The 27,582-nt window shown below is 40.3% G+C and overlaps 4 protein-coding genes, 1 long non-coding RNA gene and 1 other non-coding gene across 7 annotated transcripts; 4 read left to right on the top strand and 2 right to left on the bottom strand.

Annotated features, from left to right (window-relative positions):
* Positions 1–1,562: 1,562 nt before the first annotated feature.
* On the top strand, positions 1,563–5,092 carry LOC120106685 (GDSL esterase/lipase ACHE-like). Its single transcript, XM_039119721.1, has 5 exons — positions 1,563–2,820; positions 3,049–3,258; positions 3,367–3,527; positions 3,638–3,908; positions 4,047–5,092. The coding sequence occupies exons 1-5, from the start codon at positions 2,589–2,591 to the stop codon at positions 4,319–4,321; spliced, it is 1,149 nt and encodes a 382-aa protein (XP_038975649.1). The 5' UTR covers positions 1,563–2,588; the 3' UTR covers positions 4,322–5,092.
* Positions 4,334–5,724, bottom strand: LOC120106686. The gene is made up of 3 exons (XR_005508763.1): positions 5,362–5,724; positions 4,640–5,275; positions 4,334–4,482 (listed from the first exon to the last, which is right to left on the bottom strand). It is a non-coding gene; the product is annotated as an uncharacterized LOC120106686 (long non-coding RNA).
* Positions 5,568–5,728, bottom strand: LOC113462372. Its single transcript, XR_003384630.1, has one exon. It is a non-coding gene; the product is annotated as a U1 spliceosomal RNA (small nuclear RNA).
* Positions 5,729–8,411: 2,683 nt separating this feature from the next.
* Positions 8,412–12,034, top strand: LOC103701613 (NADH dehydrogenase [ubiquinone] 1 beta subcomplex subunit 3-B). 2 transcript variants are annotated; one of them, XM_008783750.4, is made up of 2 exons: positions 8,412–8,747; positions 11,704–12,034. In XM_008783750.4, exon 1 carries the CDS (start codon positions 8,517–8,519, stop codon positions 8,712–8,714), a length of 198 nt encoding a protein of 65 aa, XP_008781972.1. In that variant the 5' UTR covers positions 8,412–8,516; the 3' UTR covers positions 8,715–8,747; positions 11,704–12,034. The 2 variants fall into 2 exon arrangements, with proteins under 2 accessions (XP_008781972.1, XP_008781970.1); XM_008783748.4 differs by having other exon boundaries at positions 8,414–8,728; positions 11,704–12,032.
* A 7,068-nt stretch (positions 12,035–19,102) lies between these two features.
* Positions 19,103–20,571, top strand: LOC120106684 (22.0 kDa class IV heat shock protein-like). Its single transcript, XM_039119719.1, has 2 exons — positions 19,103–19,406; positions 20,052–20,571. Exons 1-2 carry the CDS (start codon positions 19,151–19,153, stop codon positions 20,378–20,380), a joined length of 585 nt encoding a protein of 194 aa, XP_038975647.1. The 5' UTR covers positions 19,103–19,150; the 3' UTR covers positions 20,381–20,571.
* Positions 20,572–25,768: 5,197 nt separating this feature from the next.
* Positions 25,769–27,267, top strand: LOC103701615 (22.0 kDa class IV heat shock protein-like). The gene is made up of 2 exons (XM_008783752.4): positions 25,769–26,160; positions 26,788–27,267. The coding sequence occupies exons 1-2, from the start codon at positions 25,917–25,919 to the stop codon at positions 27,102–27,104; spliced, it is 561 nt and encodes a 186-aa protein (XP_008781974.1). The 5' UTR covers positions 25,769–25,916; the 3' UTR covers positions 27,105–27,267.
* The last annotated feature ends 315 nt before the right edge of the window (positions 27,268–27,582 follow it).

Here is a 27,582-nt window from a genome sequence, read left to right as displayed (position 1 = left end):
CCCTCCCGCAGATTGATGACGTGTCTTCTTGTGCTCCTTTGATTCTTCGGCTTATTGCATCTTGGCCGTTCATGCTTCCTTCCTTCTTCGAGGGGCCTTTCCATGTTTGCTCCTGCGCTGGATACATGACACTTGTCATGGTTTGCTTTCATTAGAAATTCTTCCATGTTTGCTCCCTTGCTTGTGCACGGATGCTTGCCACTTGGCCGTTAACCAATTTTGGTTTTCAAATTTTAAATTATTTGATTTAATTCAACAAACATTTCTCCCACAATGCAGAGAGTTGGTCTACTTTGTGATTTGTTCAATGCATTCACAAGCAAAATCTCCAGCTTCCTGCAATTGTAGCATTTCATCCTAGGCTTCTCTTTCCTATCAATGCATGTGTCTCTACTGCGCTTGGTACCAATAAACATCAAGGGCATTGCACTTTTTTTTGGCTGTTTAATAACTCTCATATGTGCCAATGAGACTATCATGCATGCTGGTCAACATGATCAAGTGTGCATGATGATCCTTCTAGTCCCAATTCAATTATGTATCTATCTCGCAATGGTATTGCAAGTAAGTGCAATCTATTAGTTAGGTATTATTCTAAGGCTCTGCTTATCAAACAAGTTTAGAATCCTAGGGTACCAATTAGCATAATTATTTTTTTGTTAAGCTTCTCTTCCATGTTCTAGTCAGCCATCACTATTTCTTATTAAAATATATTTAAGTGCACACCATAGAAGTAATTTACTTGAACCTCTGAAAACTACCCTGATTGTGATATCATTCAAGACATAAATTGAAATCTTATGAATCATCTCCATGTCAAGAATGTTATGCCAGTCGACCAAGTTTAAGTGAGCAAATCGCAATATTAAGCACAATCATCAAACGATTTGCTATATATATACACAGATTTTCTGTACTGCCCTTATGAGCCTAAACATAGCATGCAATATCATCTTAAATAATAAAATTCACAAATTTATGCAAGCCATCATCAATACAAATTAACATATTTGTTAGAAATTCAATGACAGCCCTGCATTTGTGGCGGAAAAACTTAATCTAGGTCCCTAAGGATAACCTAAGGATAAACAGTTATTACAGATTACAGGTCAGTCTGATGCCATCCACTCTAGATCCAATCAACTTAGGTTCAACTGAATCGAGCCCAAAAGGATGAGATTCAATTCAATTAAATCCAGCTAAACCATGTAAACAGTTTAGGATCAGGTCAGGTCTGATCTTAATCAAACCAAGTTGATCGAACTGACATATATAACCATAATACAACTGGTTTGGTCAAACCAGAAATAACCCGGCTTAGGCTCATTCAAAATTAAATTAATAGATTAACAGATTGAGATCAACGGGATAATGGATTTTGCAACTTAATAAAAAATTAATGTTACAAGCCCATGCCACCAAGTTGCTATTCCTAATCTAAGTTTACCGGAGATATCGACATATCTTGAAGCTGAAGCTCATCATCATCGATCTAACAAAAAGCCACAAGAGACTTCTCCTAAATCTCTACCGCTCAAAGCCAACCCTAAGGGAGAAGAAGAACAACATAGAGAATTGGAGGAGAGAGAGTGATCTCTCAGTAGCTCATAGTGTGTTTTGAGTTGCTTGTAGGGTGTGCCTATTTATAAGGTGGAATTCTATCCAATTAATATCTCAAGCACACCTACAAATGTGATTGAAACTCATCTCACTAATTTACTTGATTTGGACTTTGCTGTAGACATTGATGTTCATATTAATCCACTTGGGTCGAGTCAAACTTTGGCCCAGAGTCTCAAATAGACTAATCAAGCACTAATCTAATGTTTGGCAGCTTGGATTATGGAAGAGGCCAAGCTGATAGATGAGTTAATGGAATAAATACCTAGCAAAAAGGGAATTCAAATTTTTAGCTTCCAGTAAAGCAATCTCCTATACTACATTCATTGATCATTTGATTCCAAAAACGTAAACATTGAAAACATTTCAGCAATATATACCATGCCCAACATATATTACAATAGATCTGCTCAAATTGCAATTTAGTTACAAAAGATTTTAGACACCAACACATACAAAATTATTTATGCATTTCTTTGCTGCTTTGTATCATGTTCTATCTCTTGACTTGGTTGACTGTACCCTCGTAAGAGCTATATAATATGCCATTTAAAAAAATAAAAAGAAAAAAAGAAGAAGAGAGAGATAGCAACATAAACCAATCAATCTAAATTTAATTCAGGTGTTAATGATCAGAGATTTGGACGCAATACATTGGTAGTTAGATATCAAGAGATAGAGATAGATAGATAGAGAGAGAGAGAGAGAGGTCTGACCACCAAGATAACCTTCAGTTGACATTTGAATATGATCCCTATCTTTATTGCAAAATTCTCGTTACAATTGGAGCAGCAGCTCATCCAGCCACCACGTGATTCCTCGCATGCTACACCCGCCAAATGGACCGCTGTCTTCTTCCTCCCAAAGGCATCTTTTCAGTGAAAACTTCTATTTAAAACTAATCTACTTCACCTTCTCCTCTGTTTCTTTCCTACTGTTTTTTCCATCTACCACTTTGATTCCCAGTGATGAAGCTTCAACTTCTAAGCTTCCTCTCAGTTCACTTGCTACTACTGCTCTCAGTGCCTGCCTCCTCCTCTCCATGTCACTTCCCTGCTGTCTTTAATCTTGGGGACTCCAACTCCGACACCGGTGGGCTGTCGGCCACCTTTGGGCCATTGACTTACCCTTATGGGGAGTCTCTCTTCGGGAAGCCTGCAGGCAGATACTCGGATGGCAGACTCATTATCGACTTCATCGGTGATCATTTCTCATTTGCTTCTTAATAATCTAGTTGTTGATCAAGTAGTTGCACTAAACCATTGCAACTATTCGTCGGCTGAATGGCCTTTTTACTATTGTGTCTGGTTGTTTCAAGGAGACAGACTAGAGTTTCATCTTAGATCCATATGAGTTATGTCCTTGTCTGACAACTATTACTACTTATTGGATTAGATTTGCTCATTTGCATGCTTGTACAATTTTCAGCTGAAAGCCTTGGATTGCCTTATATCAGTGCCTATCTGGATTCCATGGGCACCAATTTTAGCCATGGTGCAAATTTTGCGACTGCGCTGTCTACAATACTTCCACAGAATATAACTCTATCTCAGGGTGGTTACAGTCCATTCTCCTTAGATGTGCAGCTGAAGCAGTTCTTGCAGTTCAAGTCCCGGTCTCAAATGATCTATAATGAAGGTAAGTCCTATTTTAAAATCACAGGGTTTATCTACTATACAGAAGAGTAGCATTTGGGTTTTACCATGTATTTTGTTATAGATTTTCTTGCAAATAAATTATATATAGGAGGAATCTACAAGGATTTGATTCCCAAAGAGGAGTACTTCTCTCGGGCGCTGTATACATTCGACATCGGTCAGAACGACCTCACTGCATTCTACTTCCTCAACGAGTCCACAGAAGAATACATTCCCAATGCTCTGAAGGAATTCTTCAGAGTGGTCAAGGTATGACAGATTATGAAGTCTAAATGCTTAATTTCTTACAAATATCAAGCTAGTGCTTACTATAGTATCAAGAAAGACATAGTTTTAATGGAGAAGCTGGGTTGGCACAGAGCATATATGAGGAGGGAGGGAGATCATTCTGGATCCACAACACTGGTCCACTAGGCTGCCTTCCCTATGTTCTGGTGCAAGGCCACCTTGCACCATCAGATTTAGACTCAGCTGGCTGTGCAATTCGTTACAATAAATTAGCCCAAGAATTCAATAGAATGCTCAATGACACAGTGGCTCAGCTCAGAAAGGATCTCCCTCTTGCAGCATTCACATTAGTGGACATGTACTCCATTAAGTACTTGCTCGTAAGTCAGGCAACAAAGCAAGGTAAGATCCCTTAACAGCTTTGGACAATGGCCATGGTGGTGGCATATCTTTGTAACTTAATTTTGTGTTAAAGATTCATTAAGTCCATCTTTATAATCAAATCATATCCATTTATCAGAGATGTTAGGATGATTACAGGGTTTGTGCTACCGTTTAGAGCTTGTTGCGGCTACGGTGGCGGCGTCTACAACTACAATTCTAATTTTCGGTGCGGAGATATGGCGAAGGTGAATGGAACTATGATACTTCTTGGGAAGTCATGTAGGAATCCCAGGAAAAGAATCAATTGGGATGGAGTTCATTACACTGAGGCTGCAAACAGATGGGTGTTTAATCAGATCTCCAGGGGGGCTTTTTCAGACCCTGCTATGCCATTGAGCATGGCATGTCACAGGAAGACACCAACAAAATGATACTTACTGATAGCACTTTGTGCCAATAAAGCTCATTGCAAACAAAAATTGGTCTCCCAATCTTTGAACTCTGGCACAAGGTAATACTCCTGGAATGTGAATGACAGCATCTTCGCATACCATCTCCGCAACTTCAACTTATGCATAGGATCTACTCATTTCTGAAATTTGAAGTCAGAAGAAATTGTTCAAATAGAAAATCATAAACTTTATATATACTGTCATTCTTCTATATCTAGTATAAAATATAAACTATATAAACCCTTGTTGAGACTTTTATATATATATATATATATATATGGTACAACAGCTGCTTACACTTTAGGGTGAGTGCAACCAGCAGAGTTGATGGAAAGAAGATGGCGTAAGGATGAAGAGGAGGCTACAAAACATGTCTAAAGAACTTTTTCTGAGTGGTAAGCAGCGAAAGAGGCGACCCAGTCTGCAACCATATTCGTCTCTTGATACACATGAGCAACCTGAAATGAGTCAATGTCTTGCTATCCTGCAGATATCCTTGAGCAGTGGGCGGTCATCTCCCCTTCACTTCTTATTCTAAATCCACTCGACCACCATCGCTGAGTCTCCTTCTAGAAAGATGTTGTTAGCCTCTATAATACACCTTGCGAAGGTTTCGAATGTATCTTCATGATGTGTCTCTCCTCCACATGCATTGCACATGTTCAAACTCTTGCGCCACAATATAACAACAGGTTGCAAATGTAACCTTCTTTACAATAAATTCAAAGCATGCAAGTATCCTTCTAGTTCTATTTTGTTGTTATTTTATTACACTGAGAGAGATGCGAGGAAATCCATCAGCTTAATTTCAAGGAGGAGGTGAGATGAATGCATCTAAGCAACATGGTTTCCAAGCAAAACAATACCTCGACATTGCTAATGGATTAGATTGCAGCAAAGTTTCCTCACAGCTCCGACTTCTTTGTTGCTAGCCTGCACCATATATCAAGAAAATGCACATATTTGAGGACTTATTGTATAGATTCTGCAAGCCATGACTCACAAGTCTCATACTTTACCATCCTTTCTTGACTCTCCATCTCCATTGGGTTCATGAGAGTTACAGCTACATCACAAACCTTAGATCATGCTAAGGCTGCCTTTGAGGCCTCTCCGGCAGAAATAAACTTGGGCCAGGCCTAGCAAATGACATTAAGAACAAACGCCTACTAAGAAATTGATTACCTAAATAAACAAAGAATAATAACCTTAGGAATTGGATTGGGTGGGGGCCGCGCGAACGCGTACCCCCGCTGCCACAAATTATGACGTCCACTCTCCCACTTGGGGAGATGGTAGACCAGCGCTCCTCCCAAGTGCAATGGAGGCCGCGGGCCCAGGCCGTGGGCCTTCCAGATCACCCATGGACCCCGTCCAGGTAAGTATGCCTCAATTAGGCCCCTCGCCACTTTTTATAGAGCACGAGTCACCCGTCTACTCCTAGCACAACCGATGTGGGACTAATATTATGATAATGAATGTGAGATCTTTATACGTAATCATAAAATCAAAGAAACTGCATCAGCTTGAGTGCTTGAGATCCTCATTTATTAACCAAGAGGAATAATAATAATGAGACACTATATTGTTTGATGAATTGAAGGAGATAAACGAATAGATAGATCTAGGTGCACAAGACAATGAAGACGAAAAAGAAAAAATGGTAGGTTTTCTAAAAAGATAATTGATTATCCCTATAAATGCTTCACCAGTTGATCTTGATCAAGTAGGAGAAGAGAACCTGTGCAAGCATATCCATGCACCATTAACGGTATGTACATAGCTTCATCTGGTTGAAAGTGCGCACATTTTTACTAGAAAAATGCTTTTATGCAATGGTCATGGGCGGGCGTAGACAAAAAAAATAGGAAAAAAAAATCTGCATAAAAAATATATGCGGCCATTTGCAGTGTTGGAGACCACTGCGACTTATCCTGTCATCCATAAAACTCATGTGCAGATGTACATATAAAATTTTTGTAGGAATATAGATCCGCATAAAAACTTATACGCGGAGATCGCCATTTTTTCTGACTTTGCTGGAGAACATTACTAATTTCATCAGCCACCATCTGAGGGCTACCATAGCCTTAGAGAACTTCAAAGGTTTGCTAACTAGGTGAACCATCAGATTTGGTGATATATGTTTCTGTGATATATGTCTGTCAAAAACCTGAAGGGTAGTTTTGAAATCTTGGTCGAGCTCAAATTTGTTTCAGGTGGATCACCAATCCCACTTTAAAGCTTGATTGACTTTCCAAAGGAGATCATCAAGTTCTCCTAATTGATGTTTGAATCCTAAACTCTAAATGATCCAACCAAGAATCTGATAGCTTTGAGCTTGATGAGGTGATCCTCAAGTTAGATTATTAAGAAAAACATATTATGAAGACAACTTTTGTGAATAGAGGACTCAAAATTCTCTTCAACGTTCTCTATGGATCAATGATGTTAATGTGTTTCTTCCAGTTGAGGATGTTGTCAAAACCATCTCACACCATTTACTTTCAGATGCAAATTAAAGAATTGCATTTGAAGATCGAAATGCATCTTAAGATGGAAAATACAATCTCAAGTCAGATTGGATGAAATCGACAGCTAGCTAGCCATGTTGCCAATCTACTTTTGAAAAAATGGATGTAAGAGGCTTTTAAAGACCAATAAGTATGTGAGACACAACTTGCATCTCAATGCTACTTGGATGACATCCACAACTGGTGGAACTACCAAACTCACTAGTCACTAGCCAACTCACATCAATCTCAAAATGGATGAACTAATGCGAGTTAGCTCTCTCTCTCAAGATGCATGACATGCTTCTCACGATTAATTGGATAGCATCTACGATCAATAAAAGTTAGCCAATTCACTAGACCGAACATCTACAAAAAACTCACTAATCTAACTAGCCAACAACACTAATATGAACATGTTGTAAAATCAATCTCAATATCACGGCAAAGATGCAAGACCGCTCGTGGCAGAGTACCATATATCTCAAAGCATAAGGTATGTATCTCAAAACTTGTCATCGGTCGGGCCAAATCAGGTCTGATGATGGCCAAACCCTAAATTTGGGTTAGCTCAATTGAGGTCAATATCATTGGTATATTCATACCATAATAACGTGTATGAACAGTATGAGCTTGTCAATTCTTGAGATCATAGGGATCCCGTTGTAATTAACATTAACATCCTGGACAACTGGGTCATTCCAACTATCTATAGAGCAACCCTATCTCGGGTGGTTCTATATACACCCCCCCTATTGCTCAGGACACCCCCCAAAAATTAAAAAAAAATTAAATACTCTCTACACCCCCCATTTGCTAAGGACACCCCTAAAAAATTAAAAATTCCTAAATTACCCGCCACCCTCCCCACCCCCTCACCTAAATTGCTCTCTACACCCCCCAAACCCCCCCCACCCCGCTCTTCCCCTCCAAAACACCTCGCCAACGCCCAAAACCCCCCGTTCCCCCTTCTCCCTCTCGTCGCCGGCATTCTCCCGATCTCCGACCACCTCGCCGGCTTCTCCCGGAACCACCTCGCCGGCTTCTCCCGAAATTTTTTTTTTCACGGTTCGTGCTCCGTTCGGCACTGTGCAGCCGAACAGATCTGTTCGGTTGAGGATTGCCGAACAGAAGGCTTCTGTTCGGCACTGTTCAGCCGAACAGAAGCCTTTTGTTCGGCGATCCAGTGCCGAACGGAGCACGAACCGTGAAAAAAAAAATTTCGAAACAAGGTGGAACACGTACCTTTGCGGCCGATTCTTCGTCCCAAATCACTAGTTGCTTGTCCATGCTTCGAATGGGGCTTAAATCTTCAAAGATCGCCTAAACGATGTAAATGGATCGAGGGGTTTAAGGGAGGTTTGAGGGGTGTTTTTTTTTTTTTCTTTTCAAAACGAAACGGAGGAGGAGGAAGGGGGGGTGTATGAGAAAATTTCAAGGGCAATATGGTAATTACACTAAAGGTTAGTTTGGGTATTTTTTTTTTGGTTTTTGGGGGGTGTCCTTAGCAATAGGGGGGGGTGTATATAGAACCACCCCTATCTCCCCATCCCCGTTCCTGTTGAAGCGGGGGAAAGGAGGAGTCTTTTTGGGGGAGATCGAGTCAAGAGAGGAGAGAAAGAGAGAGAGAGAGAGAGAGGAAGGAGGAGAGAAGTCGAGCGATGGCAAAGCCACTGGGGCCGACGGGGGAGTTCTTCCGGCGGAGGGACGAGTGGAGGAAGCACCCGATGGTCGGCAACCAGGTGCGTCACGCCCTCCCGGGCCTCGGCACCGCCCTCGTGGCCTTCGGCATCTACCTCGTCGGCGAGGCCATCTACAACCGCGTCCACCGACCCGATCCCCACTCCTCCAACCACTGAATCAAAAACCCTGGGTTTGATCTCTTCTCCCACGTATGCCCCCTTGTTTTACTTTGAAAAAAGATCGTATTTTGATCCCGTTTTGACAAATGGTAGCTAAATGTGCTTCTTTCTCGATTTGAGCTTACTTTCTGAATGTTTTGATCTTATTTTGCTTCCTTTTTTTAGATAGGTGTTTTGGATCTATTGGAAAATGTTAATCTTTTCCTTTTCTTTTTTAAATCCAGAAGTTTGATCCTTTTTTATTCATGATTGCCAGTGTTTTCTTCCTGGTAATTCCTTTAATTTAGGGTTTTCTTTGTTTGGCCCAGTTTGAAACTAGATGAATGATCTTAGCTAAACCTAATGGATAACATAATTTATCTGATGCAAATTGAGGGTTGCAAAGGGCTCGTATTGAGGTTGGATGCATCATGAGGGGTTTTTTGACCAATAGGGTGAAGGGTGTTGTTATTTTGGGCGTGAATAGGAGATCTAACAAGATTCAGAAAGGGAAAAGAGTATTGTTATTTGGTTATGGCCAAATAATTGGGGCTGTGTACTTGTGTCTGACCACCACTTATAGATTGATATGGGAATCTACTAAACGGGTTTCTGGTTTTGATAATAATAAAAGGGTTTCAATAAACGCTTATGACTGATTGCTTCTAGATGAAGAAGCATTTGGACAATTGTCTCCCAACAATTGAAAAGAAGAACTACAGTTTGAATGTTGTTATTCCCTACAATTACATTAGAAAAGGACCCGTAAAGTTTATAAACCTTCTACTTTATTTCTTAAGGACTTGTTTGGGATTGCACTTTTCTGAAGTGGAATAAATGACTTAGAATACTAGGAGAACGTTTCCAGTTACATATCCATGTTGCAAGGAACATGGATTTCTATGGGACCTCCCATCAAAGTCAAGTTCTAGCTTGCCTTCTTCTGGTGACCTATTTATAGGCCTAAGAGAAAGAAACCAGGTTCAACTATAACTCATGAATCGACTTGCTGGCATATGCAATTTTTTTGCCTCTTTATATGTATGTAGAACAAATAGATTGCTTAACTGTAAGTACAGTTTTATCAAATAAACCTCTATTTTCTGTTCTTTAGATATGCTTTTTAATTTATCTGATATTGTCTCTTCCTGTGCTAAATGTCTGCAAGAGTTCTTGTAAAACTACTAAACACCTTTAAGATAATAAAAGTGACACCAAATAATGTCCAACCTTACAATGAAGAAAGTGGTGACTCGTTGTCTTTTTGGCACTATTGCTGGATTTATCCTAATAGTTGATAGATCCACAATAGTCCAATGTAAGAGGTTGACGTGAGTGGGCTAATTTCTCCAATACTAACAAGTTCGTATTTAGACAATCTATTGCAGACAATAGATAGGGAAAGAAGAGTTAGTAGTCATTGTCTGAACAGAGTTAAGGACCCAAAATCTAATATGCTTGCCCTTACATGGAAGACCACGTATTTAAGAAGAATGATGGGATCAAATGACTTCATCTGTGCACCAGGGAGATAATTTCCATAAACCCTCCCTAAGATTTTTGATGTTTTCAAGGACTTAACAGTATACAATTTACTTCCAAATTTTGATACAACTCTTCATCCATTGATAGATCCAGATCTGTAAATCCCTTGAAAATATTCTTCTCAGCTCTGAAATCCCTTTAAGGAGTTGAAGGAAAGTAAAGATTTTTCGCATAGTAGTCTGTCAGTTTCTTTATTATGTTTTATTAGTGGCTTGTCCCTATTGGCTTTGTTTCAATGCCAAGCCTTGGTTATCATGTTACATTTAAAACCTTACTCTGATCGAGCTCCCAGCCTTATTACTTTGCAGGTAAGATGTCAATTCATGAAATAGTGCTTATTAATGTTAATCGTGCCTTCTTAAAGAAAATCTTTGCGAAATATCAAAATCCACCATCAACAGTTCAGTATTTTAATGTTTGGTGTCAAGATTGTTAGGTGCCTCTGGAAGAGTGCTATACATCTCCGCAATAAAGGGAGCCTCATTTTTGCCCAACCAATCTTTGTACTACTCAGAAAACCTACATTATGCAGAACCTACATTATGCAGAGCTACTATTTGCATATCACCTTGATATTATTAGGCCTCTGAGTCACTTCTATGCATATCCTTGCTATCTAAAGTTAAGAGGTTACTTAAGATGCTGCTTGGCATTACTTTCATTTTTTTTTCTATTTTCAAAATTAAAAAATAGAAATTTTGTTGCTGTTTTTTTTCTTTTCTTAATAAAATATAAACATGTTTTGTATAGTCAATTACCAAACATCGTGATGGTGGCGGAAGTAGTGGTAATAACAATGAAGGTATTGGAAATGTTGGTGGTGTTGGCAGCAGAGTTGGTGGCAGTATGACGAAGGTAGTGATGGTGTGGTAGAGGTGATGGTGGTGGTAGTGGCGCTGACAATGACGGTGGTGGTGGTGGTGGTTGGGGGGGGACACCAACAACGTGGTAGAGGCGACGATAATGGCAGTGGTGGTGTGTTGGAGGCAACAATAACATTGTTAATCACAGTGGTGATGGTGCCGACAATGTGGCAAAGGTGGCGACAATGTAGCGGTGGTGAGGTGATGGTGGTGTGGTAAAACATGAGTTTTTATTTTTGAAATATTGAAAGTAAAAAATTTCTTACTTTAATTTTTCTATAAATAATGACAAATAAAATAATAATAATAATAATAATAATAATAATAATACCAAACATGTTTTTCATCTCGGTTTTTGTAGTTTTATCTTAAAATTAGAAAATAAGAAATAAAAGCGATATCGATTTGGCTTTAAATGTTATTTATTGGAAATTTCTAGAAAACTAACCCTTCTTCTTATGCCTTGTATTACGAAGTTAAATGTACTTGCTCCACATCCTTTTGGTCTGTGATTCTTCAGTATTTCGTCATTCTGATGCTTTAAAGGAGTTCAATTTTCTTTTTCCTTTTTGTTACTTGAGATTCTTAATTTTTTGCAGGTGGAGGTTTGGGTGAAGAAATGCAATCCGGGACCTCTAGCCTTTATCACTTCGTCATCTTCTTATTATAGTTTGAAGGGACATGATCCTTGTCGGAGGATTCCATGTGAACCAGCTTTCATAATTCCAACCAGAGACTCATATTACTGGTTTACTTCAACTTTTGTGTGTTCAAATCTATGAAACCTAATGTGTCCGCCGCCTTTTATTCCTTCGTACACCGCTGCTAGGCTGCGAACAATTGCCATTTTATGTATGGTTGTGGTTGCAGAGGCTGAATACATAATATTGTGCACAAATAAAGCTTATGCATTATACCATTTCATGGGAACTGCTGAAGGCCTCCAACCAAACACTCAGCATCATCAGCACCACTGCCTCAGCTCCCTCTCCCCTGATATTATCCATTCCTGCTCTTGTTCTGTTATCTTCACCTGTCCTCGCAGCAAGAATTGGGATTTAATTTAATTTTGTGAGCCCAAGGGAGAAGCTCTAGGTTGGGATTTGAGAAGCTAAACTAGGTAGCGATCTGAGAAGCTGAAGTGAAAACGGATATCATCTGAAAACAAGTCCAAACTGAGCAAAGAGAGGTAATGGGTGATAGAGAAGTAAACAAGAAAGAAATCGTGGCTGAATCTGAATATGTTCGTTGGTCTCAGCCCATGTCATCAAGTTACCATTATTTTTCTCATATTACTGTCGAATGATAGTAACATCTCAAATTCAGTGGGAATCACCAAAGCAGAAGCAACTGTACTCGTATCTGTGGAACACAGCCGTGTTAAACTGTCCTTGGAGCTGTCTATCTATTGCCAATGCAAAGCCTGCTTTCTCGGCATGCTACCTTTTGTGCAACATGTTTGCACAGCCAAAGCCACCCCTCATCTAAATAGCTGGTGTTTGTGCATTAAAACAACACCCAATCTGGCTATCCGAGCAGAAAACTATATTTTGTTGGTGAGCATTAGAAACTTGCATTAAGCTCTTTTGAGCAATGAGAGTCCAATAATTATACTCGACGCTATTTGCACCATGTGGCTGTGCACCATGCGAAGCACCTTGTCTCCTTCTCATAAGCTGTTTTTTTTATTTTTGCTGAAACGGATGTATAATAGATTTTGGAGTGCTCCGCGTAGGTCCTCCTCCCTCAACCAGAGGATCTCTTCAGAATAGTTAGTCATATAAGAAGCTATCCAGTCTGCTGTCTCATTGGCCTCTCGGTACACATGCTTAGCCTGAACGGTCAACCCCCTACATTCCATAGCCTGTATGTCTCTGAGTAGCGGGTGGCTATCGCCGACACCACTCACATTCTGCTGGATCTAGCTAATAATTGTCGCCGAGTCGCCCTTCAGCATTATAGCGCATGCAGGCAAGCAATGTCGGGCATACCTCAAGCCATGCCAAATTGCCCTCAACTCTGCCTCCGGGATCGATATGTCAAAGATCTGGCAGCCGCCAGCCGCAATCATCCTGGAATTCGGATCTCTGACGATGAAGCCTGCTTCTCCTCTGCTTCCGCCATTCAGTACACATCCGTCGAAATTAATCTTGAGGAAACTCGAGGATGGGGGCTCCCAGATAAAAATCACTATGTGGCGCGCTCTAAGAGCAAAGGAGGAGCCCCATGTGTCCTGAGCTATCAAGGATCCATCCGACTAATGCGACTGAATAATCTCAGCTGTCTGTCTTTAAGCTCGCTCAATGACGATCCGCGGAGGGATACAGCTCTTGCCAAACGTCCAAGCGTACTTGGACGCAAACTCATGATTGGCTCACATATGCACTATCATGATCGAGATGTCTTTAGATTAGGGCAGGAGATGTGTCAGCCTTGCCAATCCCATGCTCCTCTCTCTCTCTCTCTCTCTCTCTCTCTCTCTCTCTCATTCCCAAAATTGCCGACCGAGTTGATAAGCCCAAATTTATGGTGCAACCAGAGTGTTGGGACGATGCTTTTGACACTGGAAGCCAAAATCCCGGGCTAGAAAGAATAATATCCTGAGTCTGGCATTTGAGTTGGCTTCATGCTAGTGTCGGGTCCAAATTTGTTTTATGTGATAATTTTGCTTGCATAAATTTATGCCGCGCGCGTTTTACCCCCCACTTTTTCCTTCTTTATATGCATTCTTTGTTGCAATTATAATTGCATATAAAATCCTCCATGTTTCTCCTGTTGCCGTCGATATCATTCATTACTTAAAAGGGCCGAACCCCAAAACTCAATTGTTGAAGTGTCCACTTAGGTCCTAACAAGAATTGTTAAGATATTAACTTAGATAAACTCATAGTAGTGAAAAGGCATATTGAAATTGAATAAAAAATATTTTGAAGTATTTTTTTTAATTATAAAGAGTCAAATAGATTGGTTAATGCATGAGGCAATGCAAATATAGTACGTTAGATTTGAGGGTATCTAAAATTTACAGCAGAATCGATCGAAGATCTTCCAATAATAATGTCCACAAGCATATCTGCATCAATATCATGCATCAGGAATTCTATATTATTCAGGCTGGATCGCTTGACATACTGTGTATGCAGATTTTAGAAATTTCTGTAAATTGACAACACTTTGTCTCCCCCAAAACTTCCTTGCAACAACATCATTTTAGGCTGAGTACCTACTATTTCCCAAACTAGCTTGTCTTTTAACATTAAGAAAAGTTGTGATAACAAAGAAGAAGCAAGCATACATCATCAAGACTTAATTTCAAAGGCCATCTAAGCTTCAGCCACTCATATGTTACACCAAAAACCAAATCTTTGCAGGAAGATCATTGGGAAAACATGGCAGCTAGCACTCTTAACCAAAATATGGTTCCAACAAATCAAAAGCTCTTTTTATGGCCAGACTTCATATGGTACTTTATGTCTAGCTAGAATTGAACAATGAGTATGCTTTGATTACAGCTTGCATCATATCTAGATTGCATGAGTTTTCACTCAAACATCTAGATCAACAAGTCATGGGAATTACTGCCATGAGGGGATGAATCTTTGTATTTTGAGAGGGGGAGGGCACAAGGAGTAATCAAAACAATTAGATGGTGTGTGTGTGTGTGTGTGTGTGTGTGTGTGTGTGTGTGTGTGAGAGAGAGAGAGAGAGAGAGAGATGTGGAAGGTTTCAATCCATAGAGGAGTTCTAGTATTGTCTATTGAAGCGAGTCTTAGATTACTGTTTGGGAACCTGATGAAGTAGCAAGTTGGCCGAGGCATTATACCTCTCTTCTTTCTTAAAAAAAAGAAAAAGATAAAAAGAGGTTTCCTTCTGAGTAATAAAGTCAAGAAACAACAATTTGAGACATATAATGTTGATGCTTATAGAGAGGCTAACAGAACTGCAAATTGGATGGTGACATATATAGCTAATCACACTGGATCCACCTCGTGGATGATTACGACCAATATTCCTTTTTGAGTTTTTGAATATTTTATTTTCTGATTCCCATGGATAATATTTATTCTAGATTATCTTAATGAATCTGATTTACCTATATATATATATATATATATATATAATGTTGGGACATTAAGAGAATAGATTATTCACTTCTTGCAAGTGTTCTACCCCTGTTTCAAACAGAGGAGATTTTGTGCTCAAGTATTTGAAGATGTTTTCCAAGTACTTTGCATGGATAATTCATGGATCGATTATATTATAATGAGTTATGGCTGGTCTTCTTCTTTTAAGCGCAGCACACGAAGAAATAATGTCTTTTTCCCTCAAAAAAAAAAAAATAATGTGTATTTTAAAGTCTTTGTAAGAAATAAACATGGTTTGTGTTTTTATTAGTGAAAAAAACAGTTTATTCTAATAAGCTGTATAAGATATCATTAGGAGTCATAGACCCGAACCCCATCTAGATTTGATTTGGACTGCTATTTGCTGGGCAAAATGGACTCATAAAACATTTTCTCTGGATATAGTCTATTAAATCTGTGCTCATTCCAAACTTAATGTGAGCTCATCATGTAATCTATTTGGAAATTGAAGAGTCTTTCTAAACCTGAGCAAGACCTAGATCGATATGATACAGACCATAAAATTTGCCTGGTATATGATGCATAACTTTTCCCTAACACTAGAGGCTTGATTAATGGTGCTATGAGGTCATATGATCTGTACTTGCGTGCCACAAATACCAAAACTACTGCTATTTTTCTTGAGGGCCCTTTAGGGGATTGATTAATGGTGATATGTAGCAATATGATTTGTTCTTGTGTGTCACAAATATCCAACCTTCTCCTAGTATTTTTTATCTCGAGGGCCATTTGTTAAGGAATAGATGGACTCAAGTAATATCAGGGCATGGGTTTGATTCACATCTTGTTGCTTTGCATTTGTGCAGCTCTGGTGCTTTCTCTTCATCATGCAAATGGGCTAGTCCTTAGGCTAAATATTAAATCATTTGTGCTCCATTGTAAAGCTGATCCTTGTAAAAATTTTAAACAAACCTAGCTCTAGCCTGGCTAATTTGCAATCTCATATCTTGAAACATATTATTGATGTTGCTAAAACTAAGTAGATGATGCTTATGATATGATAATGTGCTTGGTTATTTTATTCAGTGAAGAAAGTTGAGAATATTTGCGATATAACGTTGAAAGGGTGCCGAAAACTATGGTTTGCAGTATAATATATGGATTGTTTGCAAGTCTTGAGTGATGAAAATGATCTTTGGAATAAATGACTTCAGAAGAAAACTTGATGGCCAAGCATGGAAGAAACACAGTAAATATGTGTAGTTCTCCTAGCATGAGCCTTTGAGTCAGGCTCATATGTCAAATGATTCACATTATATAGAGCACGACATGATCTAAACTTGTTCCACTCTTGCTGAAGTGTATAAGGATTGAGATTTCACAACTGTTTCATTGGTAAGTGTATACTAGTACATATTGAGATCTTAGTTAAGGTTAGGGTTGTAAATGGATTGAGTTAACTTGTAACTCAAATTGATCTCGACTTGGTGTGAGGGCCCAGTCCATTAACCAGCCTATGGCCCAGCATGAATTTTAAAGAGAGATCAGACCCACAAAAAAAAAAGTAACAAGCTTCCCCTATTTGTCGGAAGAGGAGACCGACTCCAGCTCCTCTTCGACTCCATCGGAGGCTAGAAAACCCTAGCCTCCATATCTAGTTAAGCAAACATCATCCCTCCTTCGAGCCTGATTGTTGATCACCCAAGTTCCCGCTGATTTGAGTCTATTTTTGTTGAGATTACTTTTGGTTTTCCATTGGGGATTTTCATCAAGCTATCGTAGTTTAGGTAACGAACTCTAGATCTTATTCTCCTCCCTCTTTTAGTCCCTAGACTACCGTAGTCGGCCGATTGAAGCCAGCTAATCACCGGATTTCAAGAAGAAAGGTTTTTCTCCTATTTTTCTTCTTCCTGTCCGATAGGCCATTGCTGCCAAAGGTCGTGGCCATTGCTGTCGCCGAGGTTGTTGCTGCTGCTGTTGCCGGGAGTCGCCATCATGGGAGGTGGCTGGGTCTCTTTCTCTTGCTTTTCTCTCTCTCCTTATTTCTCTCTCTTCCTTCTTTCTCTTTTCTCTCTCTATCTTTGTGTTTTCTCTCTCTAGTTGATTCAGAAAAGTTTGAGTGGAAGGGACTGGTGGATAGTTTCGAGTTACTACATAAAAGTGAATCCTTTAGTAGTGGAGTAATAGAAGGTTTTGGGTTGTCGGTTACTTCGGATGATATATTTATGTCAATTTGGTTCTGCAGGAGGAAAATCGACGTTGAGCAGGGTTCTGCATACCCTGATTCATAGATTGCAGTGTGGATAGGTGACTGGTCTATCCGGCTTGTTGGCTTAGATGTAAGAATCCTTGTACATCTGTTTGTATGATTATAGATATTTTGTATACATATATGTATGATATGCTAATGATTAAGATAAGGAATTATTCTTTTATGATGGTTTCTATATTAAATTATATTTTGATCATGTATGTTTGTGATTGATAGTATGATGGATGAATATATGAGTATAACTGATATTTGCATAATTGGACTAAAAGATATGGTGCTCTGGACTAACCATATTATATTGATTGCTCTGTTATGGGTGAGAAACATGATTGTAGTTAGTCTAAAATGAGAAATAAAAAGAATCAATTTGTGGATGTAAACTTGATTGAATGAATAAGGACTCTAGGCTGATCTTGTTATCATTGATTACCCTATCATAGGCTGAAAATGTGGCATTATCGATTGCCCTGTTATGGGCCAGAGATGTGACACCTATTGACTGCTCCATCATGGGTAGAAAATGTTACCTAAATTTGGCCCAAAGTCAAAAAACTAACTAATCTTGGATCTAGATCGAGTTAAAAATGAATATAATGAAAAGTTGTAAGAAAACACTATTGCACATTTATGAGATGTCGTGTGATTTATCACTCTTAGGTTAGATTTCTATTGATATTTGATGTACATATGTATACTATTTATTTCAGTACTATTGATAGTCGGTTTGTGATTTCCTAATATATGTAACGATTTTTTACGATTTTCAAACTTATATTATTACTGGTCTGTAAAGCTCATATTACCCTTTTTTTTTTCCAGAGTTGTAGGATGCATGGTACTTGTTTATGGTTAGAATCACGGGTGAAAGGATAAATAGATAGAGGATCACTGAAACTAACTGAATGATTAAATTTTGTAATTATACCAATTTTATTATTTATTATGAATTGAGATCGTTATTGTTCGATGTTATTGAGCTTGTAATAAATTTTTAGGCCTTATATATATATATATTCTCTAAGATTTTTTTTCTTATGGAGTATGCGGTCGTGTTATGGGTATTGGGATTGGGCCCAACCTAATTATTTAAACTTGTAGGCTAAGCCTAGATTAGAAAGATGATTCAAGGTCTGTTTAGATGATTGGACTGAAAATTCTATTAAATTCATGAATTAAGCCAGTACAACTAATAAAACCATAAAATTACATACTGAACTAGGCTTATATTTATAAGTACGAATAGTTCAGTCTATTTAGCTTATAATTCTATGATTTTACCAGTTATACACTGATGTAATTCATAAATTCAAATTTAATAGAATTTTCAGTCTGAGGAAACAAGAGGTCATGAGGATTGCATCATTTATTTATTTATTTATTTTAATTAGATTTGCACGTTGCAGTCCAAATTTACGGTGTCTTGTAGCTCGCGAGATCGTTTATTCTTATCCGAGGTTTAACCCCACTCGCAAGTAACATCAAATATGCGGTGAGCCAACTTTTGCCCAATCGAACCCTCTCGAAGCCTCCGGCACTCTCTCTCTCTGTAACGAGCTCGAACCTTCTCGCCCTCCCGGGAACCCACTAGACCGCCACGTGTCCCGCCAGCTTCTTCTTTAAATGGCTCGTCACCTCATTCCTTCTCTCTCACAGTCGACGCGAGTTCGCAGTTTCCGTCACAGCGTTCGGATGGCGATGAGATTCTCCGTTGTGTTCGCCGTTGGTGTGGCTCTATTGCTCGCCGTCGCTTCGCCGGCGGGCGGTTCGCTGCTGCCGTTCTTGGACCGGGGCGGGAACCCGCTGTTGGAGCGGTTCCCGGACCCGTTCCGAATGCTGGAGCACGTGCCTTTTGTTCTGGACCGGGATGACGTGGCGGCTGTCTCCCACGCCCGGGTCGACTGGAAGGAGACCTCCGACGCCCATCAAATCATGATCGACGTCCCCGGTAAGACGGAGGTCCACCTGATCATATGATGTGCCAGTTTGGGGTTATTCTTTTTCCGTTCACCCCCTAGCTTACTTTGAAATTTCAGAATAGACCTTTAGAAATCGGTCCATTTGCTTGCAATTGTAATTTTAAGTATTTTTTTTTTATATATATAAGAGATATAGATGGTGGTCTCAAACTTGTGGAGCAAAAAAAAAAAGAAAAAAAAAGAAGAAGGGAAAAAAAGGGAAGGGAGATAGGAAAGGAAGCTGTGGGGGTTATTTTATGAATTTAAAATTTTTTAGAGATTGATATGTCGGAGAACTCTATAAATTAAGGCGTTTTTGTGATTTTGTTTCTCTCAGTTTTTTTTTTTTTTTTTTGATGTAAAGTGAATTAGTGAATATCACTTGACAATAGTATTTAAATAAATATTTGAGTTTTGTTGTTTGAAAGGAATAAATCTTTGTTACCAAAAGTCGTAAACATCTTATAAATAATTTGAAAATACAAAAGGTTTCACTGTACCTATTGATCAGCCTAAAACGTTCACCTTTTCAGCTTCTTGGGCGTTGGAAAAACAAAAACAGAAAATATGAGGAATTTAATTTCCAGACGGTGGATTCTAATGGTGATCATTTTATTGCAATTAAATGAATGCAGGGTTGAAGAGGGAGGAGTTAAAGATAGAGGTGGTGGAGAACCGGGTTCTGAGGGTGAGTGGCGAGAGAAAGAAAGAGGAGGAGAAGAAGGGGGAGCAATGGCACTACGTGGAGCGCTCCTACGGCAAGTTCTGGAGGCAATTCCGGTTGCCGGAGAACGCCGATGTCGACAAGGTGTCGGCGAAGCTAGAGGACGGCGTGCTGACCGTGACGCTGCCGAAGCTGGCGCCGGACCAGATCAAGGGCCCCAGGGTGGTGAGCATTGCCGGTGGCGAAGCAGAGAAGGAGAAGCTAGGAGGAGCCACTGAGGCCAAGAAGGTTGAGCTCTGAACCGAGCTCGTCAGCGACTTCTTTTGGTTCATGTTCTGCTGAGTGTCAACAATATGTTTGATACTGTGAAGATGAAAAATATTAAACGGTATCTTGTGCATGTATTTAGGATGGTCATTCCCTTGGCTGAATGTATGGGAGACTGACCGTCGTAATGTGTGGAAACGAGGAATCACTTTTGTTTTCCGTCACCTTTTGGCCAGCAACGAACGTTTCTACTAGGGGAGGTGCCAAACGTTGTTGCAATGGCGAATTTCTTTGCAGCGAACGTTTCTTCTAGGGGAGGTTCCAAACGTTGTTGCAATAACGAATATGAGTAAAGAGCATAGGATTAAATAAGAACTTAAGTGGTCCTATTAGTAGTTTAATTAGGTGAAGTGGGATAGGTGGGATGAGGACCTTCATAGGTGTTCTCCACTGCTGGGCTACAAATAGGTCCGGTCGGGTTTCGAGTGACGCCAATCCGTCTCTCGGGTCTTAATTTGGAATTTCGATCCGATTCGGTTGAAAATTTAGGTGGGTCGGATTTATGCCTACCGATTTGAATTCGAATCCAGATTTATATATTTTTATATTCAAAATTTTATTATATAATAATAAATAATATTAAGATAAGAAATGGGTTTGGTTTGGGTCGGGTTGAGATTGGGTGGATCCGATTCGATCTGAAAAATAGAATGAGTCCAAATTTAGAATCCGATTTTGTGGGTCCTAAAATTCGAATCGGGTCTTGTATGGGTTGGATCTTGTATGGGTCGGATTGGGTTATGGATTGATTTGACCCATTTGCAGCCCTATTCTGAAAGTACCCATATGTATATGATTGAGATCCATTCTACATTTTGCGATTTGCACAAAGGAAGAGTGGTTGATGATCTCTTGCGTGGAATCACTGTAAGCAATCGTAGGAGTAAAATAAACAGGTAGCTGTTGACTTAGAATTCATTTGACTTTACACAAGAATTGATTTAATGAAAAAATTCAAAGTTATAATCAATAATCATGTGCTTTTGGATGAAGATTTTCTAACCAGGCAAGGTGATTGCAGACGGTTGATGCTTCTCCGAGTTTACCCCATCTGAAATGGTATTTAATCTCATCATATATCCCGGTAGCTAGGTCACGTTACCAGGATAAGCTGTCTTAGGGATAGGGCTATCAGGCCAAGGCGAAAAAATCAAATTGTATATCGCCAAAAGCTGGTGTCTGGTTGAACTGATGAATCTCATCATCTTAATTGAGGCCGATGCTTGAAAGCACATCCCAAGTGTCAAGCCCATTTTGAAGATCCCCACCTTGCCTTCATGCAAGGTGGGTTCATCATCCTTGCCCTAGAGTATAGGAATTATATCATAGCCGCCGTGTCTTGATCCAATGGCCAGAGCTGAGCATGCGACAAACGATTGTAGAATATATAAGGATTGTCTTTTGATTCATACACATCATTTCAAACTTAGACGATGGTAGAAATAAATAATTTAATACATTTATTTTTAAAAAACTTATAATTATTAATTATAAGATTTTGTTCAAAGCAAATTCTTTCAGAAAAGAGCTAAGCAGAATGTCTAAAATCCTGAGCTTCTCATCGCTATCTACTCTACTGCATTTGTAAGAAAAATTACGCTATCTACTCTACTGCATTTGTAAGAAAAATTAAGAGAGAGGTAATAAGCTTTATGACACAGTAAATTATTAAAATTTTAAAATCATTAATTCAAAACTAAGCAATGTAAATTACAATTTTAAAATATATGGCACGCACTAATAAAATCAGCAGAGGTAAAGAAAATTTACTGTCCAAATTCAATCAAATCCAAAAAAAAATTCTGGAAAGACCCGTCGCAGGTTCCAACACATAAACCGATCCCTAGACCCGATGCTTCTCTAGGGTTGAAGGCTCTGATCAGTATAATTAACACTATTAGCCTTCAATTGAGAGAGAAACAAAGAGATTAAAGTGAAAAGAGAGAAGCTCGATTTGGGTCTGAGTTTGAGTCTGATTACGAGCTCGGTCTATGTGGTCCGGGCCGGCAATCAGGGAAAAAGTCTAGATCTAGCCGGATTGTGGATCCGATCTAAAGAGATAAGGCCATATTAGGGGATGGATGTTTTCCTCATTTTTTTTTCTCTTTCTCTCTCATTTTTTGGGCAAAATCTTAGATGGCAAAATAGGGGCTCCTCATGTGAGAAGGGAAGGAGGAAGGGTGGTTCGACAATAGCATGGTGAGCTTGCCGGGGTTCCTGGGCAGCAGATAGCCACGACGGTGGCAATGCCCGAGGGTGGCGGTTGTTTGAGAACATACCGATTGAAGAGGAAACCAAGTCTGAAGTCGGGTCACAAATCGAGGGATAGAAGCTTAACCTAAGGAAGAATAAAGAATGAGGAGAGAAGGGGAGCTCATCGGCGAGGAGCAGAAGCGGTGCATCTTGGTCGACGATAGTGGGTTTCAGCAGAAAACAAGCGGCAACAATCGGATCGGGAGAAATAGAGGAATAGAGAGGGGTTTTAAGAGAGGAAAGTGGGGTTTTGGGCGCAATGCTTCACCATGGTAGCACGATGACAACCAGAGGCGAGGAAGAAGGGTGAGAAAGTGGAGAGAAATTTTCGTAGGAGATGAAGGAGATTTAAAGGGAGGTTTCAGAAAAAGATAAGTTTGGCCTAATGGATTGTTGACCCCCTAATGGATTTTGATGAATACAAAACACTAGAGTATAATTCCATTTATCTTAACAATTTAATTGAGGAATTCATGTGTTTTATTAAGAATATTGTTAAGAAATGTCTAGGCAAGTTCCCATAATTTTTAAGAATTTATTGAAGAATTTTTGAGATGAAGAAAACAGATCAGGGATAGCCGAGACGTCTCCGGATAGTCTCAGAGACGTCTCTGGCACAAACAGGAAGAACTGGCACAGGAGACGTCCCCGGCACCTGGCGAGGCGTCTCGCAGGGTCGGAGTCGACTCTCTCAGTAGCGGAGTCGACTCTCTCAGTGGCGGCAGAAAGGCAGATTTCAAGTGATACGCGCGAGCCGTCCCCACAGTACGCGGAGTCGTCCCCGCAAGTTAAAAAGCTGAGTTTCCGAGTCGTCCCCAGTGTAGCGGAGTCGGCTCTCTCAGGGTTTTCCAGAGGATGTCTTTTTCGGAGTTAAGGCAGCGGAGACGTCCCCTGAAAGAGCGGAGTCGACTCTCTCAGAGAATTCCAGAAGACATGTTTTTCGGAGTTATAACGACGGAGTCGTCCCCAAGGCAGCGGAGTCGTCCCCATGCAAAAAGTGCAAACAAGCCGAGACGTCCCTGTAAAGCGCCGAGACGACCCTCTCAGAAAAACAGAAAAACAAGAATTCAAACCGTTCATCATCGGAGTCGTCCCCGTAAAGTGCCGAGTCGACCCCAAACAAAGTGAAAAGTAAATTTATACAGCCGAGACGTCTCGCGTTGAAGCGGAGACGTCTCCGGAGCGCCTGGGACGCGACTGACAACTTTTGCAGGTTTGGTTTGAATTTCAAATCTCTTTTACTTTATCTCTAACGGCTATATTTGCTTTTTGGGCTATAAAAGGGAGCTCCTAAGTGCTTCTCAACAACTTCTCACCAACCCAAAGCAAGATCATTCAAGAGAGAAGAAAGAAAAAGAGGTTCAAGGGAGTTAGTGCATTCAAGTGAAGAAATCGAGTGCTTTCAAGTTTTCCAACTGATTTCAAGCTCAACTACTCTCTTCCGCTCGGCATTCAAAGCTCACACTCAAGCCTACGCGATCCACATCGGAAGAATCATCATTTCCCACGCTTCCAACGGCAAAAGGATTCTTCCGGATTTTATAGTTTATCATTGTTATATTTGCTTATTTAGAGCTTTCCAATCGTTTGTAAAACTCTTTCAATATTGTGCTTGTTCCAGTCAAGGGACTTGGAACAAGGGAAAGGCGTCCCAAGCCTAGGTGAAATTGGGGGTTATAGGGTTTGTTGTTAGCCCGGTGTAAAACAACGAGTTCGGTAGTGCACTCGCAAAACTACCGGACTGTAATCTTGGATTATAGTGGAAATTCCCAAAGGTGCTTTGGGGAGTGGATGTAGGAGCAGTGGAAGCTCCGAACCACTATAAAACCTTGTGTTTGCGATTGACTGTTCTCATCCCTCTATCTTTACTTTAGTTCTTACATTTGCGTGTTTTATTTTTTAATTAGTCAAAAAGTTTTAAAACACCCAATTCACCCCCCTCTTGGGTGATCATCTCTGGGCAACATGGATGATAAAACACCAACCGCTCGTTGGTTGACAATGGTTCTGGCGCCGTTCGTACCGGCCTCGATGCCTTGGTTACTGTCACGCCCCCGCCTCTGCGAGGCACCTAGTGCCCACGTGGGAGCCACATGAGGGGGGAACACGGGGCTCTCCTGCCAGATATTGTCCGGTTCTGGGACTTCACGCAAGCGTCCTTCACCCCTTTCCGGTTTTGTTTTCCACCCAAAACGCGTCTACAGGATTTGGAGTCACCCGCCTCATATGCCCAGGCTCTGGAACGAGTCTTTCCGATGTGGAACTATTAGGCCTCGCACTAATATCACGCCCCCGCCTCTGCGAGGCACGTGAGGCACCTAGTGCCCACGTGGGGGCCACATGAGGGGGAAATACGGGGCTCTCCTGCCAGATATTGTCCGGTTCTGGGGCTTCACGCAAGCGTCCTTCATCCTCCTCGATTTTGTTTTCCTCCCAAAATGCGTCTGTAGGATTTGAAGTCACCCGCCTCATATGCCCAGGCTCTGGAACGAGTCTTTCCGATGTGGGACTATTGGGCCTCACAGTTACCATCCTATTCTTATAATAGCCAAGGAGGAACTAGCCTTGCAGTGGTTGTTAATGGCATTGATCAAGCTGCTAATTTCCTGGAGACGGCAATCAGGACCCTCTCTTTTTTATTTTTTTGTTTTCAAAGGAAAGGCAACTCATCTTTTTGATTTAAATCAGGAAGGCCTTCACACTTCAATAAATTCTAAATTTTCTTCCAACTACTTCCCCTTCACCATAATATTTCTTTATGGATGAAAAATGTAGACCCTAATTTTTAAATTTTACAGTGTCGGATCCGACCGGACCTGACAGCACTCCAACCGCAGAGACACCGTCATGTCGGCTGACAACAAATAAATTTCATCAAAAATTCTGCACGATGAGATCAAAAGATTCAAAACCATCTATCACACTCTTGAACGGCTCAGATTGAAGAAAACATGTCACCTCCTCCCCATCATGGACCTATCCAGAACATTCACGAGATTGTCTCTGCTTCTGCCACGTGTCTTTAGAACAATCCTTACGTGTGAAGCAACCAGAAGCACCCAGAAGAGAACCCATACCCTCCAGAAATCAGAAGACAACTCCAGAAATCCCTCCTCTTCCTCCTATAAAAAAAAAACCCCATCAACCCCAACCCTTCTCAATCCAAGAACAAAGCAAACATCAAACGCAGGCATTCCATCAGCTCTCTCTCTCTCTCTGTCAAACTTTTTTGTTAATAACGTTTGTAAATCTCCCAATGAGGGCTTCTAAGGTCTCGGCTCTTCTTCTTCTTCTTCTTCTGGGCCTGGTGGCTCTTCCAACGAAGGGCCTGATGCCCTACTCTCGGAGCCTTTGGGACATGATGTTGCCTAGCGATGATCCTTTCCGAATCCTGGAGCAGGCTCCCTTCACCATGCCCAAGGCCGTGGACGAACTCGCCCTCGCACGTGCCGACTGGAAGGAGACTCCCCAGGCTCACGTGATCTCTCTCGATGTTCCAGGTATCATGTACATGGTTCCTATGCCACATGCCCCGTGTCTTATCAAATCTCTTAATTAACTCAACTGTGCATGGCATCCATGTTTCCCTTAATGATCTTACTAAATTAATATCCAAAAATGCAAATATATGACTATGGTACTTTCATCATCATCATTATTTTTTTATTTTTATTTATTTACTAAAACAAATGATTCATATCTTTTTAGTAAAAATATATTTGATAATATTAAAAAATAATAAATCTTAAGGTGCTCTAGAAAATACTTCTTTTCAATCCCATAAGATGTCTCTGGAGTGGTTGGTTGGCCGTATATAAAACCACTTAGTCCGCGACTTTGTTTATCTCTCTGAAAATATGCTTGATTCGAAAGTCCACTCCATCGCTCATCATAACATAAATATTTCGGGCCAGCCATCCTGAATCATCATCACCTTCGCCATAAGTATGAATGTGAAACTTAGTGGAGTTAGACATGATCGATATAAGATGGTTGAGCTTTAAACAGTGCATTAGTTGGACATTGAAGCGTTTCTCATTTTTCTTGGATAATTTTACCTTAATTTATCTTGGAAATTACTGCAAGTGATTGCTCATTGGCATTGGTGGCATCATGACATCATGCAGGGGTAAAGAGGGAGGATATCAAGATCGAGGTAGAGGAGAACCGGGTGCTAAGGATCACCGGAGAAAGGAAGGGCGGGGAGGAGGTGGAGGGTGAGAAATGGCATAGAGCCGAGAGGACCTCCGGCAAGTTCTGGAGGCAGTTCAGGCTTCCGGCGAGCGCGGACATGGACTCCATTAAAGCTCACTTGGAGGATGGAGTGTTGACGGTGGCTGTTCCCAAGCTGGCTGGGGAGAAGAAGAGGCAGCCGAGGGTGGTGAACATTGTAGAAGAGACCAACAAGGGTGGAGACGTCAAGGCATCAAAGGCAGAAATGTAATTATAATTTGAGAATTTCCCACGTATATGTTCTTCTTATGTTTGTTCTCTCACTACTTGTATGGATTTGTGGGTCTGTTTGTTGGCTCCGTATGTGGTTTGAACTTGTTTCTTTTGCTGAAATAAAATGGCGTATTAAGTTTGGGCTTCTTTTGGTCACTGTACGAATTATTTGGTTTTTGGTTGACTGGATTAGCAGTTCTCCATTGTATCAACTTTCCATGACTATAATATGATGAAACCAAAAGTCTTTGCTGAAAGAATAAAAGAATAAAAACCAGGGGGCAGATTTCCACCATTTGTGGTACATTTTTGTTCAAAATTTCACGAATTATCATATTAATTCGATGTATTAATACTACAGTGCATATCTGTATATGTGTATGTTTTGGTGAAGAAAGGGATGCATATCCTTCTCTAGTGCCTAGCCCAAAGAATAATTTCCTTTGGTAAAGGTAAAAGAAAACTCGGTTTCATTA

This window comes from Phoenix dactylifera, unplaced genomic scaffold (assembly GCF_009389715.1).
Source record: "Phoenix dactylifera cultivar Barhee BC4 unplaced genomic scaffold, palm_55x_up_171113_PBpolish2nd_filt_p 000605F, whole genome shotgun sequence".
NCBI classification, from domain to species: domain Eukaryota; kingdom Viridiplantae; phylum Streptophyta; class Magnoliopsida; order Arecales; family Arecaceae; genus Phoenix; species Phoenix dactylifera.
The sequence above is the reverse complement of the archived record's forward strand: the minus strand, read 5'-3'. Positions and strand labels throughout refer to the sequence as shown.